Source organism: Manis pentadactyla, chromosome 11 (assembly GCF_030020395.1).
Source record: "Manis pentadactyla isolate mManPen7 chromosome 11, mManPen7.hap1, whole genome shotgun sequence".
NCBI classification, from domain to species: Eukaryota; Metazoa; Chordata; class Mammalia; order Pholidota; family Manidae; genus Manis; species Manis pentadactyla.
Window position 1 is genome coordinate 84,194,416 of NC_080029.1, and position 25,469 is coordinate 84,219,884.

A 25,469-nucleotide genomic window follows, 5' to 3' on the forward strand; every position below is an offset into this window, starting at 1 on the left:
CTGACTAAAAGAGACGAACAATTACAACTTGCTTCAATTCTGAGAAAGGGACATCTTGAGTTTTCCCAAGCTTCCGGGGAGAAAAGGCTCACAGGAAGGAGTTTATAAGACGCAGTGGTAAAGAATCACAGAAAGGTTAGGAGAGGTGGAAGGGAACATCTTAGCTAGGCAGCATCTGAGAGGCATGCAGGGATGCAAACACAGGTGGCTCAGCCTGCCTGCAGTCTAGCAGGGAGATGAGGTACGCGACCCAGTCACAACCCAGCTGGGTGACGCAGGCAAGTCCCTCAGCTCCCTCCTCTGCAAAAAGGGGATGAGAAAAGCATCTGTCTTACAGGGCTGTTGTGAAGGTGTGTGGGAATATGGGAACCCATATAAGAAAGATTAGCACAATGCCAGGCACATATACTGCAATTACTATGTTGGTAATAGGTTAGAATTTGGGGGAGGTGGTGATGAAAGGGAAGGCAGGCGAAAGAGAGACACACTTAATCTGGGGAGTCAGTCTGTCCTAAATACTGACTTCCATGGAACCGGAAGCCTGCAGGACGAGGGGACAAATACGCATGCAGCTTCCCTCCGCAGCGGCTGAATCGGATGGACAGATACATCAGGCAGTGGCCGTGCACCCTCTCCTTTTGACCACTCTTCTATTGGGGGGTGGGGTGCACTTTTTACCCTGAACCTGAAACATTCATAACCCCTTCTTTTTCTGTAAAGGAAAGGCTTTTTGCAGCCACCCTGTATATACAAGCTTGTTCCCCAAAGAGCTAAGACAGCAAAGCCTGCAGTTCTGACGGAATGGGCAGAGGCAGACACCAGCCTCTCCGTCCTTCTTCCCTCGTCTGCTCTGAATGCAGAACGTCTTTGTTTCATTTGCACCCCCGGCCAACACCGTTCTGATTTGACGGGCTACCGATCTCATCCCTCGGTACTCTTTCCATATTATTTGCAGCCGAACCTCCTAATCCCGCACCTATCCTTTGTCCCCAGCCTCCATCCAGCTCTAGCACTTGGGCGCGACGCGGCCTCCCCTCCCAATCCCGGAGAACCCCGTCTCGGGTGGGCGCCGGGAGGCCGAGCCGCCGCAGCGCGGGACTCACCGAGGGGCAGCCGGAGGAGCCTGCTGCGGTCTGGGCCTTGGGGGTCGGGCCCAGAGCCGGGGATCTGGATCGCTGGCGCGTCACCTCCCTCCGCATCTTAGCTCCGCCCCGGCCTCCCTCCAGCAGGTGGAGGCCGCGTCGCCAGGACGCCCCAGAACGCCGTGCTCCTGCCATAAACCACACAGCGTTCAAACCACTCATTCCAGACACAGCTCCGGGACACCCCCTTCCTCTACTAACCCCTGTGGAAGCAATTCATTTTCTCCCAAGCGGACACTTAAACAATGTACCAGAAGACTCCTCCTGTCTTTGCCCCCAATAGCACACGTTTAATTTTGCCACCTTCATTTTATTTGTGTGTCTTTTAGCTTGAAGAAGTTAGAAGCAATGGGGAAATGGAAGGACAAAAGATGAGCAGGTCCTAAGAACATAAGGATGGCATGATAGGGTATATCTTAAAGGTGTTTTCAGAAACCCTTTTATTAAGAAGGACAATTATATAGATATTTAATACAAGGTGCTAGAAACTTCTGTGAAACTCACACACCAAAAACACACGAAAACCTCTAGGAATATCAGTTTTGAGTGTTTTTAAACTTCCACACCATCAAGTAAAATTCCTTTGGCATGAAGAAAAACCACACGCCTGGCACATAGCAGAAATTTGCCCAGGTAGACCCTTAGATTTTTCTGTTAAAGATTTGTAGTGCAACCTTGAACATTAATTTTGTTCAAATACAGAAATTAAAACACAAAACTTCACAATGAAAGTATTGCAAATTTCTCTCAAGACTAGGGATGAATTGTCTAGTGTCTGAGAGTAACAAAGTAATTTGAGGTTAGAATCCAAATCTCTTCATCCTAGCTCTATGCAGCAAATCCATTAGCATCTATGGCAATCTTATGCCCTGAAGAGGGGCCCACAAACCTCATTTGTGAGACACATGGCCTTTCAGGTTGAAGCCAAACGTCCTTCCTTTCCTAGTGCCCTTCCTTCCATAGATGCTCTGTTTCCAGCTCTTGTTTCTGAGCATGATAAATCAACAAGACAAATACTATCTATTGGAATTAGGTTTAACAATGCTGGGGTTTAATATTTATTACTCATGCATACTGAGCTGTTTTTTTCCCCCCAACTCTGAATTTTACTTAAACATTGTTAACTGTTACCCTCTTTTTGTGCTTGGAAAAATGGAGAAGTAATTACAATTGACTGTTTTTGTGTTGAATGGAAATTTGACTGAAATACACCAAAATGTTTATACTTCATATGAAATTTGACATTTTAAAAACAAAACATCTATCATATATATCCTGGGCTTGATTATTATCAGAATCTTACATTAAATTCTTAGTGATTACAAAATGTTATCAAGCAGCCTACTAATTTAAGTTCTATATAATAGCCTTGTTTATTGTCAAGATAGACCAAAGGAACACTAGATGTTTATTTGCACTTGCAAGAACAAAGTGAAAATAATCCTTTAAGTTACTGCACATGTCCAGACACTTTCAACTTTGTTGTTTGTGTACCATTTGGTCAAATATCCCCCAAATTAGTAAACTATGATGTTTCATGTAAAATGAAAATGGAGAGATTAAATCAATTCTAAAGCTCTACTTTCCTGAGTTTATCCAATCACCACACTGCCGAGCTACTCACTGTCATAATCCTATACTCTGTATTGCAGCTTTCAGCTCAGAAAAAATGGGAGGGATATGTGTGTAGCTTTTTAAATAAATATCTTTCATTATTAATTTTTCAGAAAAGGCACTAATTCAGGTTGATTTGTAGTTAATCTTCTCTGCCTTCTCACTGAATTTGTCTTCCAGTTCAACATTTCACCTGCTCCCGTGGATTTAAAAATGACATTAATGCATTTTTTAAAGTTTAAAAGTGAAATCTTAAAAATTACTTTGAACCAGATAACATATATCTCAGAGCTTATGAGTGATTTCTATCCCTACTATTAGGAATACCATAAACATCCGAAATGCATGTCTAGTCTATACTGCAAATCGGTTTCATGATGCTTACTTGTATCAACAGGTTTTTAGTCTTTACATAAGTCAAATACTAGTTCTGAGAAGGGGTTGATTCCTAGGTAATACAAATAGGAAATAAAACAGATGTTGTGCTATCAAGTAGAACTAGGTAAAGCAAACATCTGATGACTTTAAATTCCTCACACACAGTGTCTAAGTCTGGTTGCCCTAGACTTACAATGCTTTCTATTCTGCTCCAACATCTCAACTGACATTCCCATTATTGACCTGCAAAACTATAGTGGTTGGTTCTGCCTGTATATTCCTTCCTCGAAAACCTAGAGAACGCCCTCTATTGTTGATATTCTTTCCTTAAAGATCTTGTAATTATTTAAATTATAAATTGAGATAGAATTGCTTGATGATTTGAGCCAAATTTTAAAAGATACTTTGAATTTCATTAGAGTCTCAGGCAAGTCATTTTCCAGGTTATCTTTAATGTCTATGCTAAAATAAATAACATTTACACACAAAACCATCATAGGCTTTTTATAAGAATCCCAAGAATCCAGATTAAATGTATAAAGGTGCATCAATTATTTTAAATTCTAAAATCAAGCATCTGAATATAAATCACTTTGATTAAAATTTTCCAAGCTTAATTATTCTTCCTTGAATCATTTAAAATTCTATATTGGATAAAACAGATACAAGAGAATTTGTGCAAATAAATTTTAAAAACATAGTATGGCTTAAAAATTACCAATTACTTCTGTAGTATCATTCTACACAAGCATACTTGAGTCATTATTCTGCTTTAGCCATTATTCATAATTCACATGAACACACTACTGTACACCTCTATGGGCAATATAAGCCTAATTGCTTTGTCCCAAGAAGGAATAAAGGATTAAGATGTTACCGAAACAAGTTAATTTCTAGGGATCTAGGTAAAGACAATAAACATTAATGTAATTCAAGAAGTAGGATATGCAGGACTTCTCTCTTCCCTTTACATGTTAGAAATTTCTCCCAGAAACCTTATCTTAGGATCAATAACAGAAAATAGGCACAAGTACAACTTCATTCCACTCGTCCTGGCACACTTAAAAAATAAAATTGATGCAATTTTCAAAAATAACTTCTTATAACTCAGCCAACAGCTTCTTTAGAAAGGTAAAGTGTAACCTGCTTTAAGAGATCACACTAAAATTAGTTTAAATACTACTATAATTAAGAAAAACAATGAAGTCATTTATACAAGCATAAGAATCCAAGTTGTTTGTACAATGAAATTAAAATCTATCACTTAACAGTTATTCTGAGCTACAAACTAACATGTAGATCATCCTGTAAATTGTATCACCGATTGCTAATTTTATTTACATTAACAAGTATAATATTTACCAATTACAAGTCTACAGGTTTACTTGTTGGTAGTAATTGGGCTTTTCCAATAGGATTTTTGGGGGAACCTTTATACCACACCCTTTCTTTTTCTGAGGGTTTCCTAAGGACCCTGTTATTTATCTCAGAAGATAAGTCCATATTATTATTTACAACAGGTTTCAATATATCACGATTTGTCAGGTCATCCAAGGGAACCTTAACTCGGCCATCAGGTAGCACTTCCTGTTTACAAATCCTGGTAGACCTAAGAGGGGCATTCATCATGCCTGGGTGCTCCTTCACCTTTGAGAAAGACTTAGAAGTTAAGTCCATGCTTGATTTTGAAATTGCATCAGCATTTGACTGTTTGCATGATGAAGACTTCTGTTCTTTAGGACCTGATTTGTTACCTGAAATAGAGGAATCTTTTGATGCACCTTCTACACAAGAGGAAAGAGCACCATGACAGCTCACTGACTTAACCAGAGGAGGAGCATCAGCGAGACCTGCTGATTCATGCCTTGCAGGTTGTCTGCTGTACTCCAACAACGAGTTTATTCTTCTGACAGACTGACGGACAGGTGTACGCTGAAACTTAAGAGGTGACTTAACTTTAGTCCTACTTGGTTCGTTTAAAGACAGCTTGTTAAACCACTGTATGTGGTCTGAAACCTTTCCATGTTCTGTCATTTGTAAACTTTCAGATGCCGTTTTATCACAGGTTTCCACCAGTGACTGCTGTTTCATAATTCTCGCAGGGCTAGCTTTTGACAAGTTTGTTATATTACATGTGATCTGCTCTGAGGAGGTGTCAGCTGCATCCTCCCTAGAAGCTGCACGTTCCACTAAGTCCTCTTCAATCATATTCTCATTCTCCCTTAATTCAGTATTTAGTTTATCCTCTGGGGGTTGCTGCTGCTTTATTTGTTCATCACTAGACAATTCTTGTTTGCTTAAATATTCTTTTGGTATGTTTGAATGCAAGTTTTCAGGTTCTATCTTCATCACAGTTGAGCAACATTTTATAGTTGCCTCTCTATCTAATTTTTGAGTTTGATATAGTGAGAACTTTTTTTCTGAAAAACCATTTTCATCTTTACTAGTATGGTGTACATTTGATTCTATCATCGTCAAATCATTAGTTTCAATTAGATTTTTCTCCAGGCTATATTCCATAGAAGATGCTTCATGTAATTTTACTGATGACTGCCTGTGATTTACCAATGCATGAAGATTACTTCCAGATTCAGAAAATGCTTTTTGAATTTTCACCAAAGTCTCTGTGGTCAAGTTATTTTCATCCCCACTGAGAGAACTTCTAGTTATGTAATTATTATGTTTATGGTGTACATGAGAAAGTGTGAGTTCATATGAACTAACAGTTGACTTTTCAACTACAGTATCAGTCTCCAAGGAAGAGCTTTCCACCTCAAGATTTCCCTCTATTGGAGAAGCTCCATTTGCATGTATTTCTTGAAAACTTGAATTACTAGGTCCCATCCAGGACATCCGGTAACTAGTTGTATCTAGTCGCTCTGGAGTTAATAAGTTGTCCTCAGATTTACTGATCTTTTTTGAACCTAAAATAAAGCAGTTTGGTGTTTTAAATCATTTATATTTGAACTAGTTTTGAAACAGTATCCAAATACATGGCAAATAAAAGTACTAACCATTTAATTCCAATAATTTAAAGATTTATGTTAAAAGAAATAATATTTGTAATAAAAAGGTCAAACATTTCCATATTTTCAGTTATAAACATCCAATTGTTCATAGAAAAATACATTGCCATTTCAAACATTTTCAGTATTCAAACATGAACTTAACATTTTTAGAGTACTAAATTTATTAATATATTTGATCATTAAAAAGGCAACTGAAGGTTATTATATGTGTATCTTAAAGCTAGAAAAAAAATTTTTAAAAAGCAACCAAAGTAGCTTTTTCAATAAAACTCTAACAATAACATCATATAAATGTACCTTTCTTTGCTAGTCTTTCACCAATATCTGGGCTAAAAAGCAGACCTGTTTTTATAGATTCAATCCTATTTTTTAAATTTTGTTGATTTGCAAGTCGTCGACCAACATTTTCATATCTATTGACACCAGAACACCCATTCTGTACAGAAAAGAAAAATTGAAAAGATTTGATTAAGAAATAAATCTAGTTGATTCAAAATATTAAGACAAAGTAAATTTTTTGTATATACAATCAAGAAATCATTTTATAGCAAACATAAATACATTTGCATGCATGCTGACAAAAACTGTAAGCATTTGACTTGGCTTTTAGTTACTATTTTGTGATCTAAAATAAAAACAGCCTTACATATTCATTAACTAAAAAAAACCTTTCTGTGTAATGACTATACCAGGGCCTGCTTACAACAGTGAAAGTAAAAAGCAGACCAAAATTTTACCTTCGTGGACTTTACATTCGGATAGTGAGATTCCAACCAGAACAAGAGAAACAGTAAATTATTTGGATATATACAATACATAAGGTGAAAACTGCTGTGGAGAAACGAAAGAAAGTAAGAAGGATATAGAATGGTGATGGGTATGGGTGTAATTTTAAACAGAGTGATCAGAGGAAGAAGATTTGTGAGTAAAGAAAAATGAGGGTGAAAGTTGTAAAAGTATAAGGGGAAGAACTTTCTGGGAGCGGAAAATGTCAGTGCAGTCTCTAAGGCTGAAGCCTCATCTTGCACACTGTACAATGGGCAAGGAGGAAAGAGTGGCTGAAGCTGAGTGAGCAAGGGGGAGTGATGGGAGAAGGGCTTGCAGCCATAGGCTGGGAACAGACCATATGGAGTGTTACAGGTCAATCTAAGAATCTTGGCTACGTTTTTCAGAGTGAAATGAAGAGTTACTGGAGGATTCTGAGCTAAGGAGTGACATGACTTAACCTGGGTTTTAAAAGGCTAATTTTGACTACCATACTGTAGCACGGTAGAAGCAGGAAGACATACTAATAGGACCTTGTTGCAGTAATTGCAGTTGGAGATGACAGAATTTAGACAATGGAAATGTAGTATCAGTGAGAATTGGTCAGCATGGATACACTCTGAAGGCAGAAGTTAGACAGGCCTCCCTAATGGTGTAGACAGGACATGTGAGAAAAAGGGAGGAGTTGAGAATACCTGCACAGATTTTCACCTAAGTGACTAGAAGAGTAAGCTGCTATAACTGAGATGGAGGAGACTGCAGGCAGACATGTAGTTGGGACAGAGTGGAAGGAGTGGAGAAATGCATCTCTGGAGCTCTGTTTGGGGTAGGTTATACCTGAGAAGTCTATTGGCATTAAGTAGGGAAATCAAGTAGGAAGATGTTAAGAAACAATAAAGTTGTTCAGGAGAAGATTCTGGACTGGAAATATAAACTTGGAAGCCTTAAGTAAATAGATGATGTTTAAAGCTGATGATCACCTTGAGTGAGTAGAGAGAGAAAAGAGAAGTCCAAGGACTTTGGGTGCTCCGGTGTAAAGGAATCAGAGAAGTAACCGGCAAAGGAAGACTGTCATGAGGCTAGTTTCCCTGAAGCAAGGAAAGAAAGTATGCCAAGAGGAACAAGTGATTAGCCAGCTCAAATGCTGCTGACAGGTCAAGTCTAACAAGGACTGGTATTTGTCCACTGGTTTGAGCAACACTGAATACATGGGTGATCTTAAGAGCAGTTTTACTGAGTGTTGGGGACAAAAGCCTCACTGGAATCCATTTAAGCAGAAAGGAAAAGGAGGAACTCAAGATATCAATTCATGCATAAGAGTTTTATGTGAAGAGGAGTAGAAAATGGGATATCAGCTGGAGGAGAGGCAGGGTTGAGGTCTTTTAGCATCAAGTCTACAGTTTTATGCTAATATGAACATCAACGAAATGGCGAAAAATGAATATCAGTGAAATGGTGAAAAACACTTACTACATCTTTGCTGCTTTTCCCCAGACTAAATTTCAAACGAAGAGATCTTCGAACCTTTTCTTTATGACTGATTTTAGGAGAGAAGCAGCCTGCTGTTCCTGATTCCACCCTAAAAAGAGTAAAATTGAAATATCAGTTTATAGCATAAAAACTGGAGATATTCTAGCCAAATGAAATTTGTAAGCCCAGAGCAAAGCATACTGTTTATAATTGAAAGAGTAATGATTTTCTAAAATCAGTTAAGCTTTAAGATACCATATATGAACACATTGTATGTGTATATAAAAATTATCTGTCCTGTTTATCACGAGTTATTTGGTCACTTATTAACCAGAATCACTAGAACAGACTAGCTTTTTAAATTAACAGGAAATTTAAAAATTATACACATCAACATAAAATAAAATTTTGAGCTAGGGGGATTTGAATTAGCAATCTTTCTCTGGAGGACACATTGTATAAAGAACATGTGCTTGTTAATAAAACTATAAAGGCAGAGGGAATTTTTTAAAAATTATGATTCAAGTATGCTTCTCAGTGAAAAGACAAATGAAATATTTTATTAACTATATATGCTGAATGTTGATCTAGTGAAAACAAAATGCCTTGGATAAATTACCTGCAAATTTGTTTGTCTGCAATCCTTTTACTTCGCCTTAGCACACCTGTACTGATGAAATGGTTTCCACTGATGACTACAGGAGAGAGTGAACTCTGAGATGACCCTTCTGGGCTTGCATCAAAGTGAACTATAAAAATAACCACATGTAATATACCACACATACTTGTTTTCTTTTCAAAGTATAAAATATTAAAGCAATTAGATTGAAAGTCTTAATTTCCACCCCTAAGCAACAAGAAAATCACACAATTTTGGTAGAATCTTTGGGATGCCAAATAATCCAACTCAGAAAAAAAAAGTACCAATTTCTTACTTTTTAAAAATGTTGCCGACTAAAGGTCAGACTAAGCATTATTTTTACATTGTAGTTTTGCTTTACAGTCTTTGAATAATACAAGGGAAAGGTAGACACTGTTGTGGACTGGAGAAAGAGCAAATTTTCAAGACAGACAGATTTGAATTAGTCCTCCTACTTATTAAATGGTTTTAGGCTCTGAAAATGAACTTACATGGTCAATATATTACTGTAATGTATATAAGATGTCCAGCATAGTACCTGGTATGTAAATTAATTAATGCTATCATCAAAAATGAACTATTGAAAAGCAATTTAGAGTCTGAATATCCAGCATGCACCTGCTGAGTGCTGTCCACCTAATTCCAGAGTGCAGTTTGTCTAATACTCTTGCCAAACAAAAGCAAATTATCTATAATACAGGCCAAACCACTTGTCTACTGCCATGTTCCATGCTTAACTGGTGGTTACACCAGCTCATTCTGATTAAGTTGTGTAATATATATCATGGAACTTGCTATAATAAAAAATTAGAGAAAAAGTAAAATAACTATGACAAAGGTTCCATATATATTTGCCTTATATTTGAACCATCCCAGGGTACACTCAACAAACACAAACCCTCTCAACTCATTGCTGGTATTGATAAAGAACTTGCACAGCCTTCCAAACAAAGAAACCCATGCTTTCTTAGTTACAGCAGAAAATAATACAACCACTGCAGTGACTTTGGGGTCTATTTGGCTAAAGAAAATTTCAGAGGCCAATATCCTATATACAATGTGACATAGCTAGCTTTATTCTAGGTCTGCAGTCTACACCTTGAGATGAATCAGTGGTCCCAAGGAGGCACAGACAGAACATATGAAATATGCAAAGTTATCACATATATAACAAAAAATTATAAACAGGTACTCTATGTAGATTAATATTGTTGCTTTTTTAAATTTTTTAAAAAGCATCATATGTGTTATAATCCAAACTTAGAAACCAACTCATTTTCAATTTTGCAGATGGAATGTACTGAATTATGGCTGAAAAAGTGGGGTCCAAGGAAAATGGTGAGTCAAAATAATAGAATTACTCTTAATGAATTTATTTTTTTAAATAAAAATTCACTGATTAGGCTCATACTAATGTTACAGTGACACAAGAATGTTTAACTTATTTTGGGGGGAGCTTGGAGAGAAGGAATAAACAGGTTCATTTCTTGGGGAAGAAGTAATGCTGTCATAAACAAAAGCAAGCTGAACTACAGTTCACATTTGGATTTAGAAACACTCCTCCAAAGTGGAAAAGCCTTTAAATATTAAGAAAACACTGAGTTACTTTAAAGGAGTTCATTTAAGCCTCCGACCTCTGAATATTGTAAGAACTACAGATATTAGCGTTCTTATCATTACATTTTAATGAGCCATATAGAACCTGCAAAGAACCGCAGAGAACAAGTTGTTATTCTGTTCAAATTTAATAAAACAAACAAGGAAAATATAAACCTTTTGGATGGTAGAAACGAGAGATTTGGGGAAGATCTGACAACCCAGCTAGCTATCAAATTAAGTGACATCCTTAGATTGTCTGAAATCAATAAAAATCTGGAATAATCAGAGGTCACTCACATTTTTGACAAACTATGAGACAATTTTTGACAAAATATGAGATGGAAGACTCTGGACTAAGGGTTTCATTTCACTTTGGGTTGATCATAAAGTTAACCAGTTAGGTTGACCATGAGCCAATTTATATTCTACACACACTGAAGAAGCTAACGCAATCTGATTAAGACCACACTAACACAAATCTGTCAATGAAATTAGCATGATTATAGTTTTCACTGAAGGCTCTCTGGTTTGCTACATAAGGAACTTATAGTTCATTTGGAAGAAAATGGCTGGGCTGGCAAGGGATCTGGAAACCATGAAAAACAAAGCTTTTATAAAAGCTACTTGAGTATAGAACTTTAAAATTACACCTCCCCTAGCCCCTACCCACCCCCACAATTGCAGCCCACAATGGTTATTCCAATGGTTACTCCAATGGTTAGCACCACTACTCTGCAGTCACAATCACACCCTGGCAGCCTCAAGGACGACCACATCAGAGCCACAGCTATATATCTGAAAGTAACTAAAGTAGAATTCAAGATGTCCAATCACAAAAAACTTGAGCAACAGTGCTATACACAGAAACCCAAATGTTCACTTTTGAGTTATTTACCATGACTTTCAGTGGACATGGCCATAAAACATATGTACATTAATTATACTGACCAGTGTGTATTTTAAGTTAGGGCAGTGATGAAAACTCAGGGATGTGATAAAACATGGATTAAAGCTCTGGCTCCTAAAGGCCAGTATTAGTATGAAATAGAACTTTGCCCAGAATGGGCATTCATGTTAATGTTTACAAGCCAATTATATAAATACTGTTTGCTACCGGATACTGGTGTAGAACTGCTGCTGAAGAGATTGCTTGGCAACAGCTCAAAGTTAAAATTGTGCTTGATGGACTTCCTTTTCTTACTTGAGATACCATGAGAATCTACAGGGAGTTTACGCTTGGCATTTGGTGTAAGAATCACTGGTGATGCAGAGAGCTGAGCTGAAGAAAAACAAAACAAAAACCAATTTGTTGTTTCTCTTAGTTGCTGAAATGCAAAAGCTTTAAATAATTTCTTCTTCTAAAGCTATTACAGCTAAGCAAAGAATGAGGGGGATATGTTTATATTATCAAACATACATAACTGATAACACTATCCAATCACTTAAAATGAAAATAGGGAAGTTGCAAAGAGGCAAGATTAACAAATACTAGAAACTTAAACCAAATAGACTAAATGCATGTAATTCACATTAAAGATTATTAATACAGGGAATACAGTTTTCATCAAGAAGCTGAAACAAACTGATCTAAATATTATTTTTGCATTTCATCATAACTGAGTATTAACCAGTTAATTTCTTCAATCTAGAAAACAAAAGAAATGATAATATTGTCTGGTTTTGGTCACAAGCAAACCAAGATAAAAAATTGGAACATACACCAATAAATTTCTGGTTCTAAAAAAATAAGATTGAGTTATTTTCACATGTTTGAAGAATCCAACTTAAAAGCAACAGAAAAACAAGATTTGGAAGATTGAAGATATAATAACGGCTAAAAGAAATTATTAACCTACAATTCTGGGTTCACTTATACAATGTAATTAGCAGTATCACAACAGTATTGCAACACAGTATCACCATTGAAAATAACATCTGGCTTAGATTAAACTGAAGTTACATGATTACTTTTATTATTACTTTTTGTATGACATACAGAAATCTTCTTTTAAATAAATATATATAACACCTACCCCTTCTTTTCTGTTGAGGTGTAACAGAGGGTGTTCTGTTAGATTTAAGTTTATTTAATGCTCCACTAACAAAATCTGAAATGCAAAGCATACATAATCATATAATCAATTATAACAACATATACCTACCTTTCACCAATAATTCATATTGGTATTAGTGGTATTCTAGCATCTAAATTTATTACGTTTTAATGTAACTTTAAAAGGAATTATTTCAAAATAAAATGAAATGTAAAATAAGTGTAATCAGTCCTTGAATACATGGATTTGAATTGCATGGGTCCACATACATATGTATTTTTTTCTATAAATACATCAGAAAATTTTTGGAGATTTTTAACAGTTTGAAAAAACATTTTCTTTCCTCAAGCTTACTTTAATGTAAGTATACAGTATATAATACACATGACACAAAATATATGTTACTCAGCTGTATCGGTAAGGCTTCCAGTCAATAGGTTCTCAGTAGTTAAGTTTTTGGGGAGTCACAACTTATACATGGATTTTTGACTGCAGGAGGGTCAGCGCCCTTAAAACCTCCAGCTGTTCAAGGGTCAGTTGCACCAGAAACCAGTAGTTTGATATTGCTAGAGCAAACAGCGAGCCCTGGATATGGTAAGAGATAAGTCTTGTGTATTAGGCAGAAGAGGGCCTGTATGTCATTTTGAAGAACTTTTACTTCTCCAAAGGCAAATGGGAGCAAAACCGCATTTTAGAACATCACTTAGGCAGCAGTATGACAGATTTAGGGGGGTAGGCCTCCTTAGCAGAAGGCAAACTAGCTGAAGGTTCTCACAAGTATTTTATTCAGCCGTTTAACAAAAATTCCTTTTGTACCTACCATGTGAAAAGCACAGTATTAGCACTGGAGATACAACAGTAACCAAAGTAGGCATGGTCCTTGCCTTTATTGAACTTATTATAGTGGAAGAATCAAACATTCATCACACTAAGGAAATAAACACAAAATGACAAATGGGATAAGGAACCTGAAGCACAAATAAAACAACAGATTTGGACTAAGGGGTCAGAGGTGTCCCTGAGGAAGTGATGTTCAAGTTGAGACCTGACAGAAGAGTGGGAGTTAGTCATGCAAAAGATGAAGGTCTGAACGGAGGCAGGTGCAGCAAAAATAGAGAAAGGAAGAAAAAGGTATTTGAGAGATCAAAGTGACAAGACTTGGTGATGAGTGGGATGTGGCAATAAGGAAAGAGTAGACAAGGTCCTCTAGAATTCTGATTTAGATGACTGACACAAGGAAATTATGCAAAGAAATGTTAGATATGAAATGGCTATGAATCCATTTGTGGAAAGATCAAGGCTGGAGAAGTAAAGTAGATTTGGGAGTCATCAGCCCATAAATGGTAGTTTTTTTTTTAATGAGAGTGAATAAGATTATTTAAGAAGAGAGCAAAGTATAAGAAGGTCAAGTATAGAATAATGGAACATTCAAGAAGTAGTCAGAAGATCTAGAAGATGAAACAGAACAAATGTGGCTAAAGAGGTAGAGAAATAAGGAAAGCATAATATAAAAAATAAGGAAAGCAATAAAATACCAAGGAGGAAATAGTCAAGTGGTCAAAGATATTCTGAATAATACAGACCTAAAAAATATACATTGGATTTAGCTATTAGGAAATTGTGACTTCACTAGGAATAGTTTCATGCAAAAATATGCCCCTAATTTTCAGCCACAATGAAACACAAAAACTCCTTTACATACATTTATCTGATTAATCACCAAATATTACTGAAAATAGTTATTTAAGTTCAGCTATAACCCACTTATTGAGAACTCCTACACCTTCAAGTGAAATAGGTATAAAGCAGAGGAGAATACTGAAATCTTCAGTGAAGAACCAAACACGGGTAATGCTCTAACTGGCAGGCAATAGCTCCTAGGAAAGCGAACCTTCATGACATCTGGATAGATAAGGAAGGTTAATATGGGAGAGGAAAAAGAGACAAAAGAAAAAGGTAAAAAAGAGAAATGAGAGCCTGAGCCAGAGAGAGAAGAAACCACCAAGCAACAGATTCAGCCACAACAGATCATTAGAGCAGCGTGGCAAAATCAGGAGTACGGAAACCCAAACTGTCCCCTCTGTAACCTTCAAACTATCCTGACTGTGCTACGGCCCACACTGAACATACAGACCATTTCTCCCGAGGAAGGAAAAAACTATGTCTCAGTCCCTTTAATAGTCTCATGAGCTTATTATTTGTACTTCAGGGAGGAAATACATACTAACAAGGGCGTCAAATTAATCAAATCAGCTTGACACTGCACCACTATGCATAAAAGACACTCATTAACACCACAGTACAGAGGAGCGCGCACACACACACACACACACACACACACACACACACACACACAGGCAAGAACAGGTAAATTATGATAGACCAAACCCCTCTTGCTATAGTACAAGAGTTTGCTAATGGAAGCCTGAGTAGATTCTGGGGCAATTCAATTATTGAGAATTGTCAGACCAGCATAAAACTAAGCTATGGCAACTAACTCATATAATAAATACCAAAAATAAAAGTTCTGGAGATTGGTTGCACAACCATGTGAATGTACTTAACACTACTGAGTACAATTAAAATGGTTAATATGGTAAATTTCATGTATAGATTCTTCAAAGCAAATGAAATCAAATCACACATATGTTGTGGCATTTCAAATTTCCAAATGAGAGGGAAAAAAGAAAGGTTACCTATAACAAAAAATAAACACTAGAGCTCCTGAGAGCTTCAAATTGTTAATGAAATAATGTGTTTTAGTTATGCTTGACAAATGCCATCCTAACCTGTTCAAGTGGACAAAGTCCCTCTGGGTTTAAGCCAAATATTAGTAACAACATATTCTATTCATTCAGTAATTAATGCATATTCAGTAAAAAAAAACAACTAGGTTGGATACAGTGATATATAAAACATGATCTCTAACTTCAAATAGCATCAAATACAATAAGCTAGAGAGTCATACACAATGAATAAATTACAAAACAAGATAAAACTGTTACCGTCTAGAATATTACAAAATGTGGAAGCAGACTGTTTCCCCATTTAAAAAAGTGGGGCAGAAGCTTACTCAACAATTAAATTGAATTTTGACAACCAGAAAAAATTTGAATAGCAGGGGTAGGTGGAAATAAAAACATTATAATAAAGAGTATAAGCAAAAGAATAAGGTGTCTAGAAAACAAAGAATATAGTTTGACTAAAGTATATGTTGTATAAAGGAGAGACAAGAAACAGTAGAAAGGCATGCTAAAGGAATCCTATGAAAGGTATTTAATGTCAGGTTGCAAATATTAGTATTATTTTTATGAAATAATGAAAGTTTCTCAAAGATACGTGTGTGAGATACATGATTAGGCATACATCAAGGATGTCAGCCTTAATAGCAATAAGCAGGAGGCACAAAGACCAAATAGGAGATTCTTGCAGTAAAGATGCAATAAACACTACAGACAGAATCTTACAGAACCTGAAAACTGTGTGCATATAGTTGGTAAAGAGTCAGGTATGCATGTTTTAAAGCCCAAATAGTGGTGCTGTTAACAGAGAAAAGGAATTCAAGCAGAACCAGTTGATTAAGGTAAAGATGATCATTTCAAAATGCTGAGCTTAAAGCACCAAGGAAAAGCAGAAGTGAATATGTCTGCCTAGTAGGCTGTTACTAAACTTGGAAATGACATTTTTGAGATAACAGTGATAGAAATAAGGTGTTCATCTATTTAGATGACATTAACTGAAATACAGGAGTGAATGCAATCACAAATAAGGGTAATAAAGATGATCTGTGTCTGAGAATATTTATTACTCTCATCTCATAGGAAGTTTTATGGGTTGAACTGTATCCTCCAAAAAGATATGTTTAAGTCTTAACATGTGAATGTAACTTACTTGGAGTTAGGGTCTTTGCTGTTATACTCATTAGGGTAGGTCCTAATTCAGGGTGACTAGTATCACTCACTATCAGAGGGACATTTGGACAAGGAGAATGCCATGTGACAACAGAGGCAGAGACTTGGGCTACCAGCCAAAGGAATGCCAAGAATAAACAGCCACCACCAGAAGCTTCTTTATGCCAGAAGAAATGATTCTCCCCTTTGGGTTTCAAAGGGAGCATGGCCCAGGCAACACCTCGATTTAAGACTTGTAGTCTCCCGAACTAGGGGACAATAAGTATTAGTTGTTTTAAGTCACCCAGCTGATGGTACTTTGTTACAGGAGCCATAGGAAACTAACACGGAAGGCATGAGGAGAACTTATGGAGGAGGCAGAGAAACAAGAAGGTAATACCCTACAAGCCAGAAGGTTCCAAAAGGAACTGGTTCTGCTGCTCAAAAAATGAGAGATTCCTTAAGACAACTGGATGTCTTTCTGATTCTTCCTTGGTAACATTTCCTTCATTACTTAGTTCATACTAATTCACTTCACCATTTCAAATCACGATCTCATACCTGGACTATTGTCAAATATTTCTGACTGTTCTCCCTACCTCCAAGTCTCAATTCTTCAAACCAGGTAATTTTCTAAATTATTTTAATCATGTATGCCTCTACTAATAAACCTTCAAAGGTTCTCCAATACCCAGCTTAATGTTCTAATTCTTTAGCCTGACACCATATCATGCTAACCCTTAGGATGAATCCTTCACTTGAGTCATGCTGCTCTTTTTACAGACCCAGATATAGCTTACTTCTTCCCTACACACATCTTTCTTACTTCTTAGCATCCTTCTCACCTAGAATAGGGTCTAAGTATTCTGATCCTCCACCCAATTCCCTTAGATTCTACCCATTCTTCAAGAAGGTTCAGTTTGACCTCCTCTTTGAAGAGTACCTGATCGTTACAACCCAGGGAACTTTTCTCCTTTGAACACATTTCATCTTTGTGCTAATGATTTAGCACTTAATATTAGACTGTATTATCATTTTTACTTTTCAGAACACATGTGTCATGTCTTTCCAACTATATGGTAAGCACCAGAAAGGCAGACACCCTAGCTTATGCTTCTTTATGTTCAAATGCATTCTAGATAAAAGTGAATCAACATATCTCCATAAAGTGGGATTGCCACCACCACTTACCTCCTACACTTTGCCTTCGCTTTCTCTTAAAGTCACCAGGAGTTTCATATTCACCTTCTTCAAAGCCATCTAGTGATGGAGTAGCACAGAGACTATCAATACCCATCATAGCTGGTATCTTTTCCAGGATAAAATCTGGAACATGCCCTAAACAAAAAAGTTCCCAATTAAGTTTTTTCCTCTACTTCCCCTCAAAATGTTTAAATAGTATAAACCAGCTTTCCAACAGCTGTCTTGATAGTTCACTTGGAAGAAGCTTTGATTTCCTCATTTAAACAAATCCTGTGACCTCCTAATGCAATTATATCTTACCAATATCTGATGCATAATCAATAAGAGTCTGTACTACTGCAGCCTGTAATCGTAGCTTTTTTTCTGTATTAGCAGATATCTTTTCATGTCCTTCACTTATCTGAAGAAGGTTTGGTGCAAATATTACTGCAAGATTACTGCTATCCATCTTATTCTCACTGGACCTTAAATGAAAAAAGATGGAGCCAAAGATAACAATACAGAGTTAAAATAACATATTGAGCACATTTTAAAGACCTCTTATTGTCCAACACAAGTCAAAATACAGTCACCCTTTGTCTACCCATCTACATGATTGACTTGAAATAGACAGAACCAGAAATATACAGCTTCTGTGTGCTTAAATATTTATCATAGAAACCACAATAATTATATAAGAGTCCACTTTGTTTTCCACATAAATTGAACATGTTTATTTGATTTTCAAACCCATACACAGAAAATTTGAAGTATTCGAAGGCAGCAAGTATGTGTAACAAGCAGCCTCAACTGACAGCAGAGAGGTGACAAATTTGAAAAGCAAAACAAATATTTGAACAATACTGTAAATCTGAAGTTATTCAGTGAACAAAGAATTCTATAAACACCAATAAGCCATTAAGGAAGTAAGGAAATATTAAATCATTTGGTATACTTCTATTTTTTTACAAAAATTTCCATTCCACATGAAATTTAACTTAATATCTATGAGAGTAAATCTAACTAATTGGGAATTAAACTATCATGTCCCAAAACTTTTAACTGCTACTTACCTAAGAGAAACATTCCTGAGAAAGTTAAAGAAGTATCTTAATATATCAATTGTATGGTCAGCCATAAGACAGGAGAGCAACAATGTAGCTTTATTCTTCTCTTCTGCTCCTAACTGTTGAGCTTTAAAAAGTGCTTCATGCAAATCAGCTGGGAGAATGGGCTCTGGCAATTCCCTAAAAAACTGCTTAAGAAGTCCTGCAATATCACAAGGAGGTGCAGAAGACAGGCAATTTTCACCGTGATCCAGTTTATTCTGAAATAAACATAATAATCTTGAGCATTTGGGGGCTTAAGAGTTTATTGCAAACAAAGCATCCTTTCTTATATTCTAAAGAGCTTTCTTTAATAAATTTCTCTTAACTCTTATCTAAAAATAATGAAATAAAAAGTTTTTGTCATTTCCTGTAGTACTTTATAGGAACAATGCTCACAAATTTCACAGTACTCTAAACTTTTTAAAGCATTTTATTGCTTAATTGTGGTGATCATTCCACAATGTATCAATATATCAAAACATCAAGCTGTACACCTTAAGGGTATCTGTCAAGTATACCTCAGTAAAACTGGGGGGAAAAAGCATTATATAAATGGTATACAATTCCCTTTGGAAAAAAGGTTTCTTTTGCCTGAAAAAAGCTATTTGTAAATTTAATGCCTGTCAATAATGCATGTAATAGTTCTAAATATTTCAATCGTAAAAACCAAAACAGAAAGTGGTACAAATGAATAATTATAGTTTAAGAAAACGCTTACCTTTAGTGCTTTTAGACGTATAACAGATCCTGATTTCCTAAAAAGCCCTTCTGTATGAATATGCTTTTCTAAAGATGTACAAGCATCAACAAGAAAACTGAAAGAGAAAAATCTTTTCAGGTGGTCCCGTACACATCTTACTATATCCTATTCTCCTGTCAAAGTACATGTGCACACTGAGCGCTACACCCCTTTCAGAAGCTCTGATGCCACAAATCCCTTTAATCTCTGTGATAAAGGTTATGTTTAGCTGTCCTTCTTGATTTCTGAATTCTTCTCTAGGCCCATCTTGTTACCCATGACAACTTCAATGAACCTGCTCAATCCTACATCCTTCTCATTTCTACACCATTTTTCTGCTTCTAGGAGCACAAGATTTGTCTTTTTTACTGCCTCCACGGCTTCATATCACAGTCTCTCCTCACCCCTCTCCAGTCATTCTCATCCCTTCCAACAAAGCAGCTCTCATCCAGGTCACCAATTTGGCCTTGCCAAATCCAAGGTCAACTCACTGTCTTTATCTTACTTGTCCTACCAGCATTTGACACACTTCACCGCTCCCTGCTCCTCTTGAAAATACCCATCTATGCTACTCTGGTTTTCCTGCTGCCTCCCAGACTGCTCCTTGTTAAACTCCTCTTCTGGCTCCTCTATAGGCTAGGGTGACCCCAGGGCTCTGCCTAAGGCCTGTCTATTCTCTCCCAGTGTTTGATCTTGAACAGCATACATAGCTTTAAATACCTACAACTACTACATTTGCCCCAAAAAAGGGCAAGGTTTTTGTTTTCACCAACATTACCTCTCAGAAAAGGAAGATATATCCCAGTCCTTAGAGTCATTCTTATATTTAGAGGTGTGTGCTCAATTTCTTTATATTGAACAATCTTTTACTTTAGATGCTTAGTTAACAGCTGGCACCAACAAATTAGAATGCACATCAGCTGCAAGCAACTAACAGCATTGTGCTGGTGCCCAGCGGCCGAATGTTGTAAAGGGTAACTGACAAAATAGGGTTTTTTTTTTTTTTTTTTTTTGGCAGGCAAGGAAGTCACAACAAAGATTTAGTCATTATTAGGGGGGATATGACTTCACAATTCGAAATGTTGAAAATCATTGTAAACAAACCTTTTATAGATCATTAAAAAAATGTTAAGTGGTAGCCTTATTAAGTTGGTAAACCGAGACTTATGACTTACAGGCTGAATGAAGGAAAACCTTTCTAAGGTATTCAGTAAATCCTCTGGACAATGCCTTAATTAAAAACCTAAGTTATAGGACTAGAGGAGCCAGATGGATCTTACATTGGATAGAGGGGAAATGAGTTAGTAAGAGCTAAGACTGTTGAAAAATGCATATAAAGAAACTATTTTCTCAGAATGTAAACTTCCCTAGTAATTCCTAATGCAGTTATTCCAAAAGGTCATTTATAAATAGTTAAATGACATAGAAAACTCAAGTGTTACATAATTTATATTCACAAATACTCTAGTATCTTAAATATTATTCTACCCATTTCTAAAACAAAAAGAAATTATAACTGAATTTGTAATTCTGCATATTACTGAATATAATCAGAATTGCAGTAGAAGTCGAATAGAAATGAAAACTCTTACTTAGTAGAACAAAAATAATTTGTGTCTAACACTTATTCATTACCAAACCTTAAAATCCAATCTTGGGAACAAGTACAAATTAAAAAGTTAAAATATGTAAACGTTTAAAAACAAATTTTACATTAATGACATTGACGTTGAGAAACGAAATCATTTGCTAGTTGAAAACAAATGTGTGAATCAACTAATTAAACACTCAAATGTCAGTTTGAAATAATCATTTCAAACTCTGCTCACCTTGGAATATGTCCATATTCTGGTACAACAGAATGAGGCAATACCTTAAAAGGCACTCCAAATATCTTACCCTAAAATGAAAAACTCAGTTAAACTAACACAAATATTAGCCATGTTTTCTTAAGCATTAAGCAAATTTAAAACCTCAGGAAAAAAAAAACAGCAGAAATAAACTATTAGTCAAGACAGTGAAAACAATTACTTCAAGTACATTTGGCAAAAAGTAACTATGGCATACTAGTCATTATGCTAGGTGCCAGGAGCACAAAAATGGTCAAGATAGTCATTGTTCTCAAATGATGTTGTAAACTATATCAGTTTCCAATCCCATGATGGAAAATCAATCCAATTAGTACTTAGGAAATTCTTAAACAGAATTTGGCCAGAAACACTAACATTTCCTGAAAAATGCTATAGGTTCCTTCAGTAACCTTATAAATACTGATCTACTTTCCTTCCATCACCTTACAAATACTAACTTGAATAAAATGTCACCTCAATTAATAATTGTGTTTCCTGTCACTGAGTACTTCCTAAAATTGTATCAGAAAGGTTATTTTTAGACCTGATTATCTTTTCCACACTCTATGGAAGAATGCTATTCAAACTATGTTCTGAGGTAGGGATTCTGCAAATGTTAATTCAGATTTAACTACTTTGAAAACTATTTTTAAAAAGTCACATTCAAATGTATTACTCACGTTCAAAGTTTAATACATTGAAGATCCCCAAAGTGAACTTGTTAGTTACCTGAGTGTTTGTGCACATTTGTTAATAAAGAATCTGCCACCATCTTTGTGAGTGCCTTCCAACTTCTCAAATGTGTCATTGATGAAGGCTGTAGCTTTGCACTGGACTTAAAAATAAATTCAAGCCTACATACATACATATGTATGTCTGCTTATTCAAAATTAAATAAGTGGGTATACCTAACCCTACGAATGTTAATTTAGCTTAGATGCATCTGCTCTCCCCATATGCTCCCGAAACACTTATCTTTTAAGAGCCTCTTATTTAACCTTATATTTACAATAAGAAATCATTCAGTATTGTTAATGATTCATCAGAGTAACAAAATCCTACTAGTCCTATTTTAAGCATTAGGCCCCATTTAACTGATGAACATAAAAAAAAACTGTACAGTATGTATGTAAGGGGGTAGGCTCCTTGAGGCAGGACTGTCAGGTTTTAAATCGACTCTTCCACTTAATCGCTGAGTGACCTTGATCAAATGAACATTCTCAGTATCCTCACGTAAGTCCTAAGTTATAAAGTTGTAAAGAGAATTAAATGAATTAAAAGTTGTAAAACATTTCTATCAGTGTCTGACACAGAGGAAGCATTAAAAAAACATGTGTTACTAGTATGATTATCATTTCAAGAAAAGCCGTTTTTTTTAAAAAGTATGGGCAACTGCTTATTTGGGTAATGCAAAAATAAATCAGATGCTGAAGTTGATTATAAGTCTACAAATGTCATACATAACTAGAATTCAAAGGGGTTTTTTTCCTCCTTAAGTCTCATTATTCTCAATAATTGGCTTCATAAGTAACTGTTATAACTTAATCTCATAAAATTAAACTATGAACATTCTTTTTAAATTTTATGTATCAGAGTATTATTTACAAAATCATCTTTAAAAGATTCTACTACTTTTCTTAAAAAGCTCAAAACATTAGCTAACATCAAAGAGCTAAAAAAGTCTACTTTTCAAACTACCTATCCAATTAGATCCCATTCTTGTAGCACAATAATCTTCTGTATTCCTTTATGAGAACATTTTTGCTAGCATTTTTAGCATGACTATCATTTAGGATGTAGAAAGCTATCATAACAACTATCTTTAGTTGAATACATGGCATGTGACAGGCACTGTGCTAGTCCTCTCTACAGACCTTGTCATTTTTAAATCCCCTTAACAACCAAAGATACCATTATTCCCACGTTATAGAGTAGGAAACTAAAGCTTAGCAAAATTAAACAAGCAGCCCAAAATCACACACCTAGAAGGGATAGAGCAGGATTCAAACTCAAGTCTGTCTGACTCTAAAGGCAGGTGTCAGTTTTTCTTAAGAGGTGAAAAAAAAAAATCCACGTAGGAGTACTTTCATACACTTACAAAACCAACTATATTTGAGTTCTTGGAAAGCCAGATTTACAATCTCAAGGAACTACACTAGTTTTTAAATGTAAACAAATATGTTGCCATTAAGTTGCAAACGACTAATTTCCTGAGAATTTCTAAGCTATTGGGAGGTATACAAATTATCTGTTAGTAGTTTTCTTCTCCAAGTACTTATTTTCTTTCAGAAATGATAAATTGAGAGCCCTGCAAATCAATTCTTAGTTTTCATCTCTTAAGTATTTAGTACCACGTGATCAGGCAAAATTCTTTTTTCAAATTGCTGAATCTAGAGGAATTATCTGAAGCCTATTTCTAAGGCCCTGTCACACCTCTCCTTCTGATACATTTAGAAAATGTACTAATCCCCTTTGTCCCTCTTCAAATCTTACTCTAAGGCAGTGCGGTGGGGTGGAGAGTGTTTGTCTCCCTTCCCACGTGCTACTTGTTCAAAATGCAATGAATTGGCAATACCTGGCAACATTTGTAATTGTCACAACTGGGAGATGTCACTGGCATCTACTGCGTAGAAGCCACAGTTTCTAAACATACTATAATGTTTAGAACAGCTACCTCCCCACCCCCAAAGAATTATCTAATTCAAAGGTCAATGGTGCCTAAGTTGAAGAACCCTGCAACTTTCTCACAATGACCAAAAATTTTTGTTAAGAAGCCAGAACGTCATTTCTTTAAATTTCAGCAGTTGACCACCTGGACTGAATTAGACATACTTAACCACTTTATCTTTGGATTCATACAGAAAGATCATTTTAGCATGACCTTGTAATAAATGATGGTACAGGGTGATTTTTTTTTTTAACCTAAACCTCCTTCCCCAGAACTTACCACTATTTCCGTGGCTGTTTCATGTCTCCTGCGATCGCCCTGCCCACGGCCACCCTTGATCTTAATGCCATAAACAGCCCGAAGCTGTTGTAACAAGGCCAACCTCACCAGCCTCCGATCCCACATCCCGGACACGTCGCCCACGTTCCCAGGCAGGATCTGAATCCTAACTCTTGTTCGCCACCAAGTCTTCCAATATCCAAACACTCTCAGGTTTGCGCTCTGCTCCGCTGCCTTCCAGCCACGGCTGGCACTGTTCCGGCCCCGGACCCCAGCCACTTCCACAGCTTTTTCTTCGATTCTCTAGCTACTTCCACCACCTTCTCTTAACCCTTTGATCTACCCAGACCTCACCTTTCCTTCACTTACACAGACCTTCTTTTTTGTCACCCAATCTTTTCGGCTAGCTTCCACAGACCTCCCTTCTTTCTCCCGGATCCTTTCGATTCCTTGTACCAAACGCCTGTTCCCAGCTTCTCAACACTTCCGGACACTTCCTGAGATCTCCCTTCCTCCAAACCTCACACTGCCCTCGTATCTCTCCGAAAGCAGAGACGACCGTTCTCCTCGCCCCTCCAGCTCCAGCAGGCTCAGGGGGCGTTCGTCTCTGCGTCCCCGCGCCCCTCGCCCTAGCCCTGCCGCCGGACCAGCCGGCTGCTCAGGCACCTCTTCCAGTCCCGGTCCCCGCCCGGGCTGGTCGCCGCCGTCACCCCGTTTCACAGGCTGCTCCTTCCCTTCCCCTTCAGCCTGACTGCGGCCCCCGCCTTGCACATCCTGGTGCGCTCACTGAAGCCGAGCAGCAATCCTCAAGCCTCCGTCCACACCGCGTCTGCAGACACAGAGCCACTGTAGCCGTCCCACCCTCAGTTCCAGTCCAGGATCAAATGGCAGCGCCAAGCAGCGCTCCGCGTTCTGATTGGCCTGCTCCGTTTTTCAAAATCAGGACCTCGGAGGGTGGCCAGGAGCCGCCTGTCTCCTGAGGCGCCGGACAAACAGACCGCAAAGGGCGTGGCTGACAACACCAAAAAACGATGAAAGAAAGGTGAGTTCCACTTGCTCCT

General features: G+C 36.9%; 2 protein-coding genes across 4 annotated transcripts in view; both read right to left on the reverse strand.

Moving 5' to 3' along the window:
* The window catches only part of SCG5 (secretogranin V), a 53,177-nt gene extending 51,943 nt beyond the window's left edge, over positions 1-1,234 (reverse strand). For both annotated transcript variants that reach the window (XM_036887579.2, XM_036887578.2), the window contains exon 1: positions 1,104-1,234. The gene's annotated coding sequence lies outside the window, so the exon portion shown is untranslated. The remainder of the gene's footprint in view (positions 1-1,103) is intronic.
* Positions 1,235-1,571: 337 nt separating this feature from the next.
* On the reverse strand, positions 1,572-25,275 carry ARHGAP11A (Rho GTPase activating protein 11A). Of its 2 annotated transcripts, none has more exons than XM_036887577.2 (12): positions 24,409-25,275; positions 21,441-21,511; positions 19,591-19,687; positions 18,837-19,090; positions 18,085-18,248; positions 17,773-17,919; positions 12,671-12,745; positions 11,839-11,916; positions 9,018-9,147; positions 8,399-8,507; positions 6,461-6,599; positions 1,572-6,058 (listed from the first exon to the last, which is right to left on the reverse strand). In XM_036887577.2, the coding sequence occupies exons 1-12, from the start codon at positions 24,532-24,534 to the stop codon at positions 4,500-4,502; spliced, it is 2,949 nt and encodes a 982-aa protein (XP_036743472.2). In that variant the 5' UTR covers positions 24,535-25,275; the 3' UTR covers positions 1,572-4,499. The 2 variants fall into 2 exon arrangements, with proteins under 2 accessions (XP_036743472.2, XP_036743471.2); XM_036887576.2 differs by having other exon boundaries at positions 11,752-11,916.
* Between the last annotated feature and the right edge of the window lie 194 nt (positions 25,276-25,469).